General features: G+C 39.2%; 1 protein-coding gene across 1 annotated transcript in view; it reads left to right on the plus strand.

Annotated features, from left to right (window-relative positions):
• Nucleotides 1-1,615: 1,615 nt before the first annotated feature.
• Nucleotides 1,616-15,494, plus strand: part of PREP (prolyl endopeptidase) — an 89,834-nt gene continuing 75,955 nt past the window's right edge. The window contains exons 1-6 of the mRNA XM_065735511.1: nucleotides 1,616-1,721; nucleotides 2,518-2,592; nucleotides 7,916-8,049; nucleotides 10,438-10,568; nucleotides 11,884-12,093; nucleotides 13,295-13,416. Coding sequence (XP_065591583.1) covers nucleotides 1,677-1,721; nucleotides 2,518-2,592; nucleotides 7,916-8,049; nucleotides 10,438-10,568; nucleotides 11,884-12,093; nucleotides 13,295-13,416 — 717 coding nt within the window. The 5' untranslated portion in view covers nucleotides 1,616-1,676. The remainder of the gene's footprint in view (nucleotides 1,722-2,517; nucleotides 2,593-7,915; nucleotides 8,050-10,437; nucleotides 10,569-11,883; nucleotides 12,094-13,294; nucleotides 13,417-15,494) is intronic.

Genomic DNA, 15,494 nt, shown 5'->3' on the forward strand with positions numbered 1-15,494 from the left:
CTCTGGGGAATGCAGTTCTCTTCTGAGAGCCTGGTACACGAAAATTCAGCAGTCCACAGACTTGGAGCATTAACTCTTTAACTCCCACTGCCTCATGTGATGTTACAATATGGAATACTGATAACAAAAATCATAAAACCATTGTATGGAAATTGTTGAATCATGGCCTGAACCACTGATTGATCACCTGAGGCGAGTACTGAGTCAGCCACAGGGGCACAGGTGAAGGTAATGTACCTGTGTGACTGGAAGGGGTATGGAAGGGGTAGAGTCTGGCTCCACCTCTCCCAGCCCCCATTTATGGGCTGACCACCACAAGGGAAGGATCTCTTGTTGGAGATCCCTCCCCAGTGGAGTCATTGGCAAGCCTCAACCATCCAGAAAAGGTGGCCTCTCTTTATTCACCAGTTGTTTGCGTACCATCCATATAAGCCTGACAAAATATACCATCTTCTTCACTATTCTTTCTGAGTACCACTCTTTTGGGGTTATTCACTCTACAACCATGACAACAAAGCAGGCCACCTTGTCATAGAATGAAACCAGGTTTGTCAGACAGGATCTACTGTTCATGAGCTCATACTGACTGGGCTAACTCCCCTGGTTAACCTTTAATTGATTCATGATGTCTCCTGAGGTTATCTGTTCCATATCCTTCCCTGGCACTGAGGTGAGACTGATAGCTCTGCAGCTAACAGGATCACCTTTGTGGTACTTTTTGAAGATGGGCATCACATTTGCCAGTCTTCAATCCATTGGGACCTCCCCAGTTATTCAGGACTGTTGAAGGATGACAGAGTGACTTGGCAACCACAACTGCCAACTCCCTCAGCACTCTGGGGTGCAGTCCATCTGGCCTCATGGACTTGTGAGTGTTCAGCTTTCAGAGCAGGTCCAATACCATCTTATCATGGATTATGCATGGCTATCCCCATCTCTATCTTACAGAGCAAGCAGCTGTGTTGTTCTATCATAATCCACCCACAAAATACACCCATTTAGAGATGGTAACTCTTTTTATTAAGAGTATGGAATCAAGAAACATTTCTAAGCTGTTAAGTAAGAAGGTTGGGTTCAGTTTCTGGAATACTTTATATCATATTCACTCAAAGTATATCTTTATTGGGACTGATCAGTCTTTGGGCTGCTCTTGCCCATGTGTAAACATTGTTGCCTCCAGGTCTGCATCACATGTGACGTTATTAACCGAGGAGTCTGCCTCGGTAAAAAGCAGTCAAATTCTCAAGCACGGTTTTGTCAGGGTTGTGAGCCGAGACTTTGAAGCAGCATCAATTTGGACGGCAAGCAGTGTGGCCGTACTGCAGGTCAGCGGACCGAGAGCTACATGCCCCCAGTATTTTCGTGACACGACAGACCACTGGGTCACTTCAGAGGAAAACTGTGAGTCTTCTAACGAGATAAATAAACAAAACGCTGAAACAAACACCCGGCTAATGATGCCCGATGTCATCCATTCGGAACTGCTACGGGAGCGCCCCGCGGGCAGCCGGCGCCGGTGCGGCGGCCTCCAGCAGAGGGCGCTGCCGCCTCGGCCTCCCCCGGTTAAGGCGGGTCTTATGGCGGCCCCGCTCCTCCTAATTCGCGCCGTACGCCTGCTGCCTGCCGCTGCTTCCCGAACCCTGCCGCGCCTCCGTTCTTCCGCGCCGCCTCCCGCCATGCAGGCCTTCCAGTACCCCGAGGTGTACCGCGACGAGGCCTCCGTGAGTACGGCTCGAGCCCCCGAGGCGCCCCGCAGCCGAGATGCCGATTCGGGGACGCTTTGTCGTGGGAGGAAGCCTCCCGCACTCTGTCTCGAGGCCGTCGTTGTGTTAGCGCCTGCGGCTGGCCGGGCGCGGGGCCGGGCCGTGCGGGGCTGCTTGAGCCGGGTCGTGGTGCTGTGCGGCCCTGTGGAGCCGGGTGGGGGGCTCGGGGGCGGCTTTCAGAGCGGCTGGGAAATGCGGGCCTGCCCGTCTGCCTGAGGGGCAGCTCGAGCTGGAAAGGAGCTCAGGTTTTTACTTTTGTAGCGAAGTGAAAGGCTGAACCATGTAACGCATCTCCTACCGGCAGCTATCTGGGAGCTTTCTGTATGCTGGAGCAAGTGGGTAGATAGAAGACTAATTTGAGTGGTGAAAATGGTCAGGTTTGGGGTTATCACTTAAGCATCTGGATTTGGTGAAGGTGTTTTTTTGTTTTTTTTTAATTAGTTTTCTAAGCTAGCTTGTGGTAATAATTAAGGTTTGTCCTGTGTATTTCTCTGGCGCTATGTATTGTTTTTCTTTTGTTTTCTTTCTCCTAAAGGATTATTGCTGCCTTAGTTCTTCCCCTAGAAAACAATAAAGTTAACCACTCTCCTGAGAGCAAGATGCTGGTGTTCTCTTCTTTCTCTTTTGCTTCTTAGCACTTTGTGCTTCAGTTGAAATTCCAAGTAAACTTTATTTTGATGTGACTCCTGATAAATAGTTTATTTGTATAAATATCTATTTTTTTTTCTTAAAGTATTTTCTCTTATAAATTCAGGTATTGGATTACCATGGCCATAAAATCAGTGACCCATATTGCTGGCTTGAAGATCCTGACAGTGAGCAGACTAAGGTAAACTTTCTCTGTGCAGAAATGGCTGTTTCAACATAGATCTCTTTTGTAGGCATTTTTTAGCAGACCTGCCAGAAGTTCTAAAAAATTTACCATTGTGAATATAAATGTAATGAAGTACACCTGATCCTTGAAGGTGCCAACGGTGCAATGCTGTTTTGCACTTTTGTGTTGAGGTGGGTATAACTGAGATTGCACAATTTGGAGAACTAAAGCCATGTTTGCCATTTATTGTTTTCTTCAACAAATCAATTTTCAAGGTTGCACTATAACATTGAAAGGGAGTGTTCTGTTCTTAGATCACTTTGCCTACTATACATCTAAAGTTGCCATATTAAAACTAGTCAGAAAGGGTAGAAAGAAAGCATTTTATTTGCCTTTCCTTCTTACAGTGACAAGTATGTGAATACATTTTCTGCATTTTAAACTTTGTTCTCCTCAAGCTAGGCTTTGATAATGGCTTTTATTACAGATATTCCTCTCTTGTGCTCTACAGCATAGATTGCTGACAGCTGCTCTTTCTTACTAACTTTTCTTAATGGTTTTATCTCTGTTTTCTTCATTCTCTGGAAGTCCTGCAGAATAACCATTCTGTACTCAGCAGATCAGACAATAACCAGACCCTGGTAAAGGGACAATTGAATGACTTTACAGACTTCAGAGGGAATTTGAAGTATGCTTTGTAGACTTTTCAAGCCTTTAAGTCACTGATCTTGAGACCTGCATCTTTTCCTACTCATCCTCTGAGTTCTGTGCTCTCTTTATGTGCTATGTAATATCTCACACTTCCATCTATTTTGGGGAAAGGTCAGCTTTCCAATGGGTACCCCCACCAACAGGCTAACTTTAATTTTCCATGTATTAAATACAGAGCTAGAAGAATTACTTTGGCATTCTTACTCACCTGCAGTAAAAGATCTCCCATTCAGTTCCTGTTACATCTATGCAAACCAAGCGTGTTGTAAACAGTGAAAATTCTGATTTATGCTAAGAGTGAAGGTTGAACTTCCTTTATAAAGCTAGGAATCTTTTCTCACATGAGAGCTGTCAGAAGTGCTCTGTGTGCTGTTGATTAGCAAGACAACTTGTTGGATTCTTCTTTAAAATTCTTCACTAAGCATAAATTGTCAAGCATTAAAGTGTTAAAATTAATTATTGGTGTTACTTTGTTTTTGTTGACGTGAATTGGTGAAACAGCGTGTATGGGAACTGTTGAATCACGGCCTGAACCACTGATTGATCACCTGAGGCAAACACTGAGTCAGCCACGGGAGCACAGGTGAAGGCAATTCACCTGTGTGACTGGAAGGGGTGGAGTCTGGCTCCACCTCTCCCAGACCCTATTTATGGGCTCACCTCCACTGGGGAAGGATCTCTTGTTGGAGATCCCTTGCGCGTGGAGTTTTGGGCATGCCTCAACCTTTGATGGCAGGTGAGCCCTTCCTGCATTATGGGGTGTCTTTGTACCATCTGGATAATCCATCCAACAATATACTATCCATCTTGATTATACTGTTTGGGAACTATTCATTTTGGGTCATCACCCTACAAGGTACTGTTCATTCAGGTGTTCACCGTATGTCATCTTACACATAGTTTATATTTTTTGATGCCTGGAGTAAAAAGCACAAGCAAATGATACTGGTTTCAACTATGGAATGTTCACGGTTCTAACTGATGTCTTAGTTTTATAACTCACCGGTTTTTATTCACTTTCTTCATGATTTTGCAGTTATACTTTGAGTTCTGCTTTAGAAAAGACTAAAGGAAGTGTTAAGGAGCAAGCCATCAGAAATTTCTTAGTTTTTATTTTGGAACGTTTGATACAAGGTACATGCACTCCTGTAAGTAGTTGGACCAAACTTTCTTTCACTGAGATACAAATGGAGATTTGGGGAGGAACTATAAGTTTTTTACAAATTAATAACAGAGACTGGTAATCTTTTGAAGAAACAATTTGTATCCCAAGACTGCTTCTTGGGAAGTGTACTGTGAATGCCTCTGGTAATTTTCATCTTGGATAGAAATCATCTTGTCAGGAGAATAGCATAGTAGCATGTAGTTGATGGGTTGTAAGAGGGCATGGTTTAAAAAAAGTGGCATTTATTTTTTATTATGAAATTTAAATAAAAACTTTTTTTAAAAAAGCAGTTGACCTGCTTGAGTGATTCTCAAACACTTCAGCCTTGGGTAGAACATCTCTGGCCTTACTACTACCTCTGGTTTTTAAAAATACCTTATTTTCTGAGACACGCAAGTATGTCTTACTTTGACCCTTATTCTATTCTTTCTTCTGCAAGTGGATTTTGTTTTGGGTCAAGGCTGCTGTTAGTTTGTCAGGTGTAGATTTCAACAGATGAAGTATTTTCTCTGTAGGTTTGTGAGAATATATGGATGATTGCTCTTAGTTCTGTACTCTTGGTTGGCATCTGTTTAACTCAGTGTGGTTGGCAGAATCGTCTGCTGTGAGATTTCTATCGGTAACATCTGTTGCTGTACTTCACATAAAGCAGTGTTTCAAGTATGTATTGCCTTTTGAATGTGAGCGCAGCCTTATCAATTAAGAACAGATTCCAAATTGGACAGTATGTCTTTCAAAAATATTTAATTCCTACCTCGTTTTTCAGGCAGTGACGATGCTCCATTTTATAAGTAGGCTTTTAATCTTTGGTGCATACTAAGTGGTAGTGGTAAAAAAAAATATATTGAAATTTCTAAAATTACAAATAATTACAGAATTACTAATAATTAATTCTACTGTAACAGTTAATTCATGTGTTGTGTAATGAACGCTTGCAAGAAAAAGCTTATCTCTCTGAATACCACAGGTAAAAGCAGATGTGGTAAAAGTGTGACTGCAGTCAAAAGTGAGTAACACGTGGTCTCATTATACACTACAGCAATGTTTCTGTTTTGGTCTCATTATTAATATAAGGAACAACTATTTGTGCCAGCTTCTTTCCACTAAATGCCACTGCAAAGTGCTTTTGCCTGTCTAGTACATTGGTGATCATATATACTTTTTTTTTTTAATATATATAATTTTTTTCTCCTCTCTTGAGAGAACAACACTTTGAGTAGTTAGCTTACACAGTATGTGATGTCTGTGCTCTTTGAAATTCTCATATTTCCACTTAAAGAAAGCAGATCTATGTGATTTTTTGAGTAGATTTAAGTTTTCTCTTCTGATGGAGTCTGGGAGTTGTTGGTACAGCAAGGTAGAGGCTGTGCTGTTTTGAGTGGAGCAGTGTTTTGGCTTGCCACTGGGATGTGCTATGCTCCTGTGCTGGAAGTTAAAGCTGCCATTGTCAGTTTGATCCTCAGAGGGAAAGCAGAAATAAAAATGAGCTTTTCCCTGGCAATGGTTTCCCCTCTTTCATTATTCTTTCCTGTGGCATAATTTCCTGACAGAGTCCTCACTGATGCGTGGAGTCTAGTTTTGAGTAAAAGTCCATAAATCATCTTTTTTTTTGCCTTCTTTTGTATCTTTCCCTTTTCAGTGCTATAGCTGTTGTTATTCTGTGTCATCCTTGAGTGATGACTTGCATGTAGTCAGCCTGTGTGTTCTTTAAACTAATGCGTTTCTGCAATTAGCCAAGTGTTCTTAAGGCTTAGAGTTACTTAGAGTTACTAAGTTTGCACTTGTGTTTAAAGCTTATCAGTTTCTGTATGCTTTGCTGGGCATGAACAAATATCTTCCAAAAAGAAGAGTGACCAAAATTAATGCACTTTTTCCCTTATCGTGTAGCCTGACATGTCTCTGAAAACAAAGCTTGGCATGGAATGCAACTATTGCCCTGCTGTCACAGTAGTGCAACCCCAAATGGGAGAGTCTGTTAACCTCCATGCCTCATGGAGCCACTTCTCACTGTAAGAAATATAAGTGAAATGTTAATAACAGGCAGTTTTGTTCTGTTCTTTTTTTCACCTGAAGAACTGGTGGATGGGTGAACACTGACAGATATTGGTAAATGTATATCAGGATTTTTGTCTAGCAGCTGTCTTTCCTGAAGAGCTGTGAAAGACAGGCTGTGCAGTATGGTTTGTAGCCCACCTACTCCCATAGGTCAAATGTGAAATACAACGGATATTACTATGCACTGATCCACCTCCTTTGTAACAGATTCAAGACCAGTAGAAACAATAACCTTATTCAAAGCAACTGAGGAGGAAACCTATGTTAAGCAGGGGTGGTAAGAGTCCAGCATTTCAGCTTGCTACGTTACAGAAACAGTGAGAGGCTGGGTTGTGCTTGGTACTGCAGCTGTCTTAAGAAACCCTGGGTGCGAGTTACAGCTATGTGTACTGTGCCTTATCCTTTCTAGCCTATATTAATGACAGAGGAGTCTGCATGTTCACTTCCTAACAGCTGTGGTTCACAGCATGTTACCTTAAGACGTTAGGTATTAATTTTATGTTAATGCACTGTGATGTAAGTAGGTCTGATGAAACACTAGTGTAGTACCATTTTTTCCATCTGTGTCATGGGAGTAGTAGTAGCCTCTAACAAACAGCTGAAGTAGCAATGGTTTTGGCCTCTGAAGTTAAGTGTTTGCATCTGTGAGGTGGAGTGTTCTAAGGAAACCAGACCCCTTAATGTTCTCTTCCTAGAGATCACATTTGTTTCTCTTTTGTAACTAAGCATTTATCTTTGAACAGAGGAAAAAATGCCTCATCTGTTCTTGTAAAGGACAGCACATTCGGCTTTCCAAGAAATATTGTCTGGGGCTAGTAATCCGAAGTGTTATGTTAATACAATAAACAGATAGTGTGTATGATATTTTGTATCATCTAGCTTTTTCACAGCCCCTGAAATGATAGCCATATCTATGGGCAAAAGGGACTGTTCATTATCAATTTTCTAATTTATCTGCTATAAATCTAAATAATCTAAATTATCTGGAATGTTGTATATTTGTGGTAAAGTAAAAGAAGGTGATTTTTTTCTAGGTGTTTTCTGTAACTTGTATTTACTTAAATGGTATTGATAAAGCTAAGAATTTTTAAAAGAAAGAGCTTTGTTGTTTTTTTTTGTTTGTTTGTTTTTAAAAGAGAGTGACAGGAATCTGACTTGTCTTTCGCCTGACCACTGATTACCCTAATGTGTGTCTTGGAGAAAGAGAATTCAGGGTATAGAATTAGCCTTATTAACTGCTGTATTACTGTAATAATGCAGGTAAATATGTGAGATTGTTCAGGTGTAACTCTGCACATCCTACATAGGGAGGAAGAATGACTGTGATTAATTACATAGCACTTCCTGTAGGAAATATAGATTTCTACTTGAACTAATGTACTTTTTTGGGGGGCTATTTTCTTTCAGGCATTTGTAGAGGCTCAGAACAAGCTCACAGTACCCTTTCTTGAGCAGTGTCCTGTCAGAGGACTATTCAAAGAACGCATGACTGAACTCTACGATTATCCTAAGTACAGCTGCCACTTCAAGAAAGGAAAAAGGTACGTGAGGAATGTCTTTGTAGGTGACATAGATGAATGTGGAACAGGTCAAAAGCAAATACAAGTTAGATAAACAAATTATAGGCTATACTTGCATTTATTCCTTTGTTGTTAGGACCTAGGAAAGGTATGTGTTTAAACTGGTTTTAATATATGTGATTGCATGATGCAAAGCACAGGATGCTGAAGTATCTGCGATTCCCAATCATATTATCTTCTGCATTTGTCATTTATTTAATGAGAACAGTGAATTTATCAAAATTTAGACTACAACATAGGATAACTGCTGTAAAAATAACCCTCTGAGGAGTTCCTTTGAGGGTTTATCACTGCCAGTTAATGACATTCATCCTAGAAAAAGCACAGATATGTCGGGTTCATATTGCTCTAAATATTTACTAGAACCAAGCAAGAGTTTGTTCCAATAATCTCAATTAAATTGGTCTTTAAGAGAGTACCTACATGTACTAGGCATATTTTCGCTGTTATCCACAAAAAAGAGCAAAAAAATACTTCAGGTATCTTTAGACTTGCTGCATTGGCATTTAGAGAGATCTGCAACTCTGTAGTTACCTGTCCTATGCTGTGAGAGACGGCATAGATTCTTGTTATTAATATAGGGAAGGTATACTGTGTGGGTGTTTTGGTTTTGTGGAGTAGAGGGAGCTTTGTTTCCATTTTGCTTGGGGTTTTTTTGGTATGTTGTTGGGGAGCTGATGTTGATTTGACACTTATGTGGTGCTGCATGCCATCTTGTAAAGACGTTAAGTTAAAGCCCAGAAGCAGTGAAGCTGCTGTAGGATAGTGGTTTGTCAAGGGAAGTAAGGTCTGCTGAACAAGTCTGGAAAAAGCTTATAGTTCAGACATGCTGCTGCTGCTGCACATGTGAATCTGCCAAATCTCATTCTGGAGCAGGCTTGGTCATTGATGGCTCTGGATTCTCTTGTTTTCCCTGTGCAATGCAAACATGTCCAGCTGTGGTTATTAATGCTCATAATATTTGTTGTTGCAGAAGTGTTCATGGCAGTGATTAATGTAGTCTCCTCTAGAGCTTAACATACTTCAATTTCTGACACTTTACTTTGATTTTAATTGATGTCTTTTTAGTTTGTGTTATTCTATTGGTTGGCTCATAGTGAGCTTAAATCATAGTTGTTTAAAAATCATGTCTCTAAACTTTGTATTTTAAGAGATTAACTTGGTAAGGGAGGTGGGAGTCTATTGCATTGGAAGAGATATGTAAGCTTCCCATGACACTAAAACAAAAAATCTTAAATGAAGTTACCTGAAAAATAGTTGATAAAGAACAATGCCTAAACAGCTGTTCTGTAGAGTCTGGAGAAAGGAAGAATATCCTGCTGTTTCAGTTACTCTGTTGGACCTTTGTTTCTCAGCACATTGCAAAGATGAAATTGGCTAGGAAAGGTATAGTCGAGTGGAAAATTACTTAACTTTTTCTGTGCTTTTGAATCTTTATTCTGTTGCTCATTGATCATACTGTTAGTATTTTAAGGTATTCCAGGTTCAGGTTGTTAACCAGGCCTTTGCAAGTGTAATCTCTTCTTGGTGTTCCAGCTTCCTAAGCCTGTATCCAAGTACTGGATGGTCTTTAGGATTTTCTTAGGCTTATGATCAGATTTGAGTTTGTCTCCTTTCCCTCCTAGGAGAAACTGCTGTTTAAGTCATAGATTTATGTAGTAGAACTCAGACAAGTTCTTTAAGGAAACTAGTACCTGTGGATAATAAAGATTACTATTATTAATTTCTTTATTCTCTGTAGTGTCTTCTAATGTGAACAGTATCTTTCACTGGGGAGAACTTTGTGGTTCTCTATTCCTGCAGCTCTTTCAGAACACATACAAAGGTACAAATCTTGGGAAACCCAGAGGAAACAACCTCAGGTGCTTTGTTTGAACTGTTACCACCTAATACAGATTGAAAGCAGCCGTGTGAATGCCAAGGTTTAGAATATAGGAGACAGGAACCTGAGAAATATGAAGGCTTTCAGAACTTTTTAATGTAGACAGTAATGTGGAGCTTAGGACATCTGGTTTTGTTTGAAATGCACTGTGGTAAATGCAGCTTTTATTGTTAAAAGATGTTTTAGATGCACCTACAGTCTCCTTTATATAATCTATATATCTTTCTGGGACGGAATTCCTTTTGTATTCAGAAGCCTAAAAATTAGTTTCTGGGCCTCCTTTGTGCCAAAGGGGATCGTTGACTCTCTGATGGTCACAGGGGAAGCCATGGTTCCTATTCTACTTGCATTTCCCTATTTACTTGTCTTTTATTCACTTCATGACAATCTAACAAGTTTTTCTTGCTAGTCTAATTGAAAAAAAACTGAGTTCTTCATATTCATTTTGCTGTCTTTAATTCTTCTAGGTATTTTCACTTTTACAATACAGGACTACAGAACCAGCGAGTTTTATATGTACAGGACTCCTTGGATGCCGATGCCAAAGTTTTTCTTGATCCAAATAAGCTTTCTGATGATGGCACTGTGGCTTTACGAGGTTAGTGACACAGCAGTTGCTCCTGAACAAGTTTGGATCTTCAGTAGTTGGGAATAGTTTGTAACTCTTCATGTCTTTAGAAAACAACAACAAAGTGTGGCTAGAATGGCTTGTTAGCATCAAAGTAGCCATATGTATTTTGTATAGCCTTTCCAAAGAACACTTAAGTCTGTTATATTCATAATTAACTTGGTTTATTTCTACTATATCTTTTTTCATAAATCTGTATTCCAGATTGTATTCCACTGGGATACATATGGATCTTGAGGCTTTCCATAGCTAGGAAAAAATAGCACCCATTGATGATGATTAACAAACTGCTTCATGGGAAAGAGATCTAAAAGTCATTGGAAGCTGGAAGAATGCTTGTAGGAAATAGATGTGCTTGTGTTGCTCTTGCTTTCCAGGCACTTTCTTGGTACTTCTGAAGACTGCTACTTGAAATCTGTTCTCAATCAGAATGATTACCCTTGTTCTTGGGAGGGAGAATATGTTAGGGTACCAGAGTGAAGTGTCTTAAACCTGAAATTCCTATCAAGTTCAATTTTTTTTTTTCTCTTTCAGTAGCTACTTTCAAGTCTTGATAGGCTTGTGATAGTTCAGGCTCTTCAGTTTAGTTGATGTGCAGAAGTGAATTTGACCCTTGTTGGCTGTGATGGAAACTTCTGAATTTTTTTCAGAATCACATTTTCCTCAAAATTTGGATAGAACTGCATATATATCAGGGGTCAGAAATTAATCCATTTGTTTTCTAGTGGGGAATTCAGTTTTGATGGTTTTACAGGGTCTGATAGCAATATCAAAGCAGTAATTTCTTTACTTCAGGCTGTATGTTTTTTGCATTTCAATTCACGTCAACTTCTGTTGTGCTGTTACTGTCTTAGAGCCTCACTTCATGGTGTCTATGTGTGTTTTCAGTCCTCCATCCTTACCATCAACTTCAGGAAAGAAGAACTATTGCCCAAATTGTATATCGCATGCTGAGTGCTAGGGATGCTATTAAACGCACTTCTGAGTACACGTGGCTGAACATGTATCTGTGAGCTATTTGAGAAGCCCAAGATAGGAGAAGTACTGCAAATCCCAAACTATAGTTGATGTAGTTGCTTCCACTGTCTTTTAGAAAATTAATCCTGTTGGTGTTTGGTAAGCCACAGTCTTTTTAACTGCCTTCAGTTGTACCTCTCTTTTGTTGGGATTTGACTAGTGCATAGTAAATAGGTAAAAGTCATAAGAAAAGAGCAAACTTTTCTATTAAAAACACTGATTCCTTGTGTGGGTTCTTACTGCATCTTGTTTGGTTCTGATTTTCTAGGTTATGCATTCAGTGAAGATGGTGAATACTTTGCATATGGTCTGAGTTCTAGTGGTTCTGATTGGGTTACTATCAAGTTTATGAAGGTGGAAGGCCCTGAGGAACTTCCAGATACACTGGAGAGAGTTAAATTCAGTTGTATGGCATGGACCCATGATGGAAAAGGCATGTTCTATAACTGTTATCCAAAACAAGATGGGAAAAGTGATGGTAAGTATGGCTGTACCAGTTGCACGCTGCATGGAAACATAATAACTTTTTCAACAAATCTGTGCAACAAACACCTAATACTAGTTTAAACAGTTAGATATCAGATTGTTTTATATGGCCAAAACCTGTATTCAGTTATTGTCCTTTCCTTTCATTCTTGTTTGTCTGACTTTATCCTTCTCTTAAAAGTTTGCTGGTCTTTTTATTTTTGTGTTTTTTTAGTTTTTTTAACTTTCACATGGGCTGTAGTTGACTGGAATTTGATGTCTGTGACAGTTTACTCTAGATCTCTGCCTTATTATGTGTTTTTTTTCTGGGCATAGATAAACTGACTTAGCTCTTCATCAAGTCAACCTCCTATCTCGGTTGTAAGGTTTTTGTTACTCAACCAAACTGATTCATCTGTGGTTTGCTGTACAGCAAATCTAAACATTTATGCTAGGAAAAATCGAAGTAGCACAGAAAGTGGAATAAATTGCAGGAGAGTGTTGATATAGAAGGAATTCAGGAGCTTTCTCTTACTGTAAGGGAATGCTACTAATATGTTTTTTCTGCTTTTGTGAAACCTTGACGAGAGTTGAAATTTTGTCTCCATTTAAATTTGTAGCCTGTAGTTTTGTCAGACTTGTAGTTTAGACACCCACCATGTATTGTGTTTACTTTTAAAGGTATTTGCACTCCTGAAGCTAAAGGGTTGCATTGGAAAATGTTGCAGTAAAAAAAATAGAAGGAAAAATCAAGTAGCACTTCATGCAGCACTTGAAAATGCTTCGTTTTATTTTCAGCAGATGGAAATGTGAAAGTTTCTAAAAATAGTAATTAGCAGTTGATCTCCCCTTAATTACTCAAAGAGATACAGAAGCAAAAACATCTTTAAAGGGTTGGTGAGGTTGCTATTGCTTTTCTTTGATCAGTTAGTATTTCTAGAAAGTGCAGTTTGAAATAAATCCTCACATTTGAAGAAAGTATTGCCTGCAATAAAAGGTTAACTTTGAACAAGATTGAAAATATATTTTACTGTGGAGAACGTTGGTTGTTTGGAGGTGAATGGTTGTACACTTTAAATTATTCCTACTTTTCTCTGCTGAATGCATCTCTTTTTTTTTAATATGTAAAAGGATACAGAGGTTTCTTTAGGTTTTATTTGGTCATTGTTGGATTTCTTTGAACTAATTAGTTTTAATTATCTGTGTTTCACTAGGTACTGAGACCTCCACTAATCTGCACCAAAAGTTGTATTACCATGTGTTAGGAACTAACCAATCAGAAGATATCCTATGTGCTGAATTTCCTGATGAACCAAAATGGATGGGTGGAGCTGAGGTATGGTGAACACACTGAAGCTTAACATCATCATCATGTTTATTTTTTCACCTTTTAACAGCTGGTAGCAGATATACGGAATGGAAAACTTATTCTTTAAAACAAAGTTTTTTTTATTAGGTTAGATATTAGGAGAAATTTTTTTTTATTCAGGGAGGGGTAAGGCACTAGAACAGGTTGCTCAAAGAAGCTATGGATGCCATCCCTGGAGATGTTTGAACCAGGTTATATGGGGCTCTAGGGCTGTCAATCACTAGATTAGGCTGCCTTCCCAAAGCAGGGAATTGAAATGGGATGGGCTTTAAGATCTCTTCCCAACCCAAGCCATTCTGTGATTCTGTTAGTGTTGCTGAGCTTAGCATTGAACTAAAAACCATTGATTTTGAATAACTGACTAAGATCTGTTGTGAGACTGGTCTGCTTTAAATCAGTCCTTGAGTCTGTAATGACATAGTCATGTGACATTTTTCCTTCTTTGGGGACACTGTCTGATGTAGATTTTGGGATAAGAGAAAATTGCTTCGTGGAAAATTTATCATTGCTCTGTTTGCTTCTTGACATTGAACCACAGCCTTTGTTTCTTTCACAAAGTCTGTTTCAAGAAGCGTCTTGTCTGAATATTCCCTGCCACATTTATTTTCTTTCTGTTTGCTTTCATAGTGTCTTTCCTAAGAAAGAAATGTCTGTTCTACTTACTTGAAGAATGTTTGTTTACATACAGGATTTCTGTTAATGCAGTATGCACAGTTTATAGTTTACATCTTTCTTCTTTGGACTTCCACTGCACAAATATGGTGTGGGCAGTGTTACCAGATGATGACTGCTTTAAACAATTTCTTGAGTTTATATTGATGAGTTACAACTGTATTGTTCAAAGTCCTAGTTAACCATAATTCTGTGTAACTGTGCTTTGATCTTCCTTACTTGAATGATTCAAAATGCCCTAAGTTTTGTAATTTAGAACTATAGGATAGGGTCTGGAGTGCGGGTCTTATGTGGAGCAGCTGAGGGAACTGAGATTGTTTAATCTGGGAAAGAGGAGGCTTGAAGAAGACCTTATTGCTCTTTACAATTCCCTAAAGTGAAATGTAGTGAGGTAGGCATTGTCCTCTTCTCCCAGGTAACAGTGATAAAATGAAAGGAAATGACCTGAAGTTGTATTCGAGAGGTTCAGATGTTATTTTAGGAAAAAAAAATATTCTCAGAGACAGTGGTGAGGCATTGGAAAAGTCTGTCCAGGAAAAATGGTGGAGAGTCACCATCTCTGGAGGTGTTCAGGAGACATTTGTATGGTGATGAGGGACATGGTTTAGTGGAATTGTTGGGGATCTTAGAGGCCTTTTTCAATCTCAATGAGTCTATGATTCTAAATTAGAAAAGTGCACTCTCTTAAGGGCGATTGAATCTGGGTGCTGTTAGACTGTTGAGATCATCCAATTAAATCAGGAAACTTGGAAAAGAGTTTTGCAGTGTGTAATATCCTGTTGTAATTCTTCGTATTCTTCTTGCTATCATGCTTAATTGGTATGCTTTACTTTCATGGAAGGTCTCAAGAATGCTCACACATTTCATAAATATGAAAGACTTTTATCTTGTTTGGGGTATTTGGTTCCAGGAACCACCTCTTCCTAGGAGCACCTCTTTTCAAAGATTTGATTGTCACACTATCCTCACCCTTCAACATATCCTGGGATGATATCAACCTCAGCCATGTGGGGTTCTTTGTGCTGCTAGGAAACAAAAGTTTTGAGGACTTCAAAATGGGATAGTGAATAGGCATGTAACAGCAACCTCAGCAAAGTGATCACACTAATTAAGCTTTGTCTACACAAACTGTATTTATTGACAGACTGCAGAGAGAAACAGAATCCTTTTACATAACCTCATCTGTTATTGAAGCATACCTTTACCTGAATATTGGTATGAACTTGCAAATAGGACTTTCAAAAGTTTTTGAGCAGCACTAACAACTTATACTGAATTCCAAATCCTATCGTATTGCTAGTTTAATTCATTATCCTTATTTTTCCTCAGTTCTGTAAATAAAGGGGCTTCTTTCTGTCGGTGACAGATGTTCT

Source organism: Cyrtonyx montezumae, unplaced genomic scaffold, assembly GCF_038088225.1.
Source record: "Cyrtonyx montezumae isolate F1298 unplaced genomic scaffold, pur_monq_1.0 scaffold_0, whole genome shotgun sequence".
Lineage (NCBI taxonomy): Eukaryota > Metazoa > Chordata > Aves > Galliformes > Odontophoridae > Cyrtonyx > Cyrtonyx montezumae.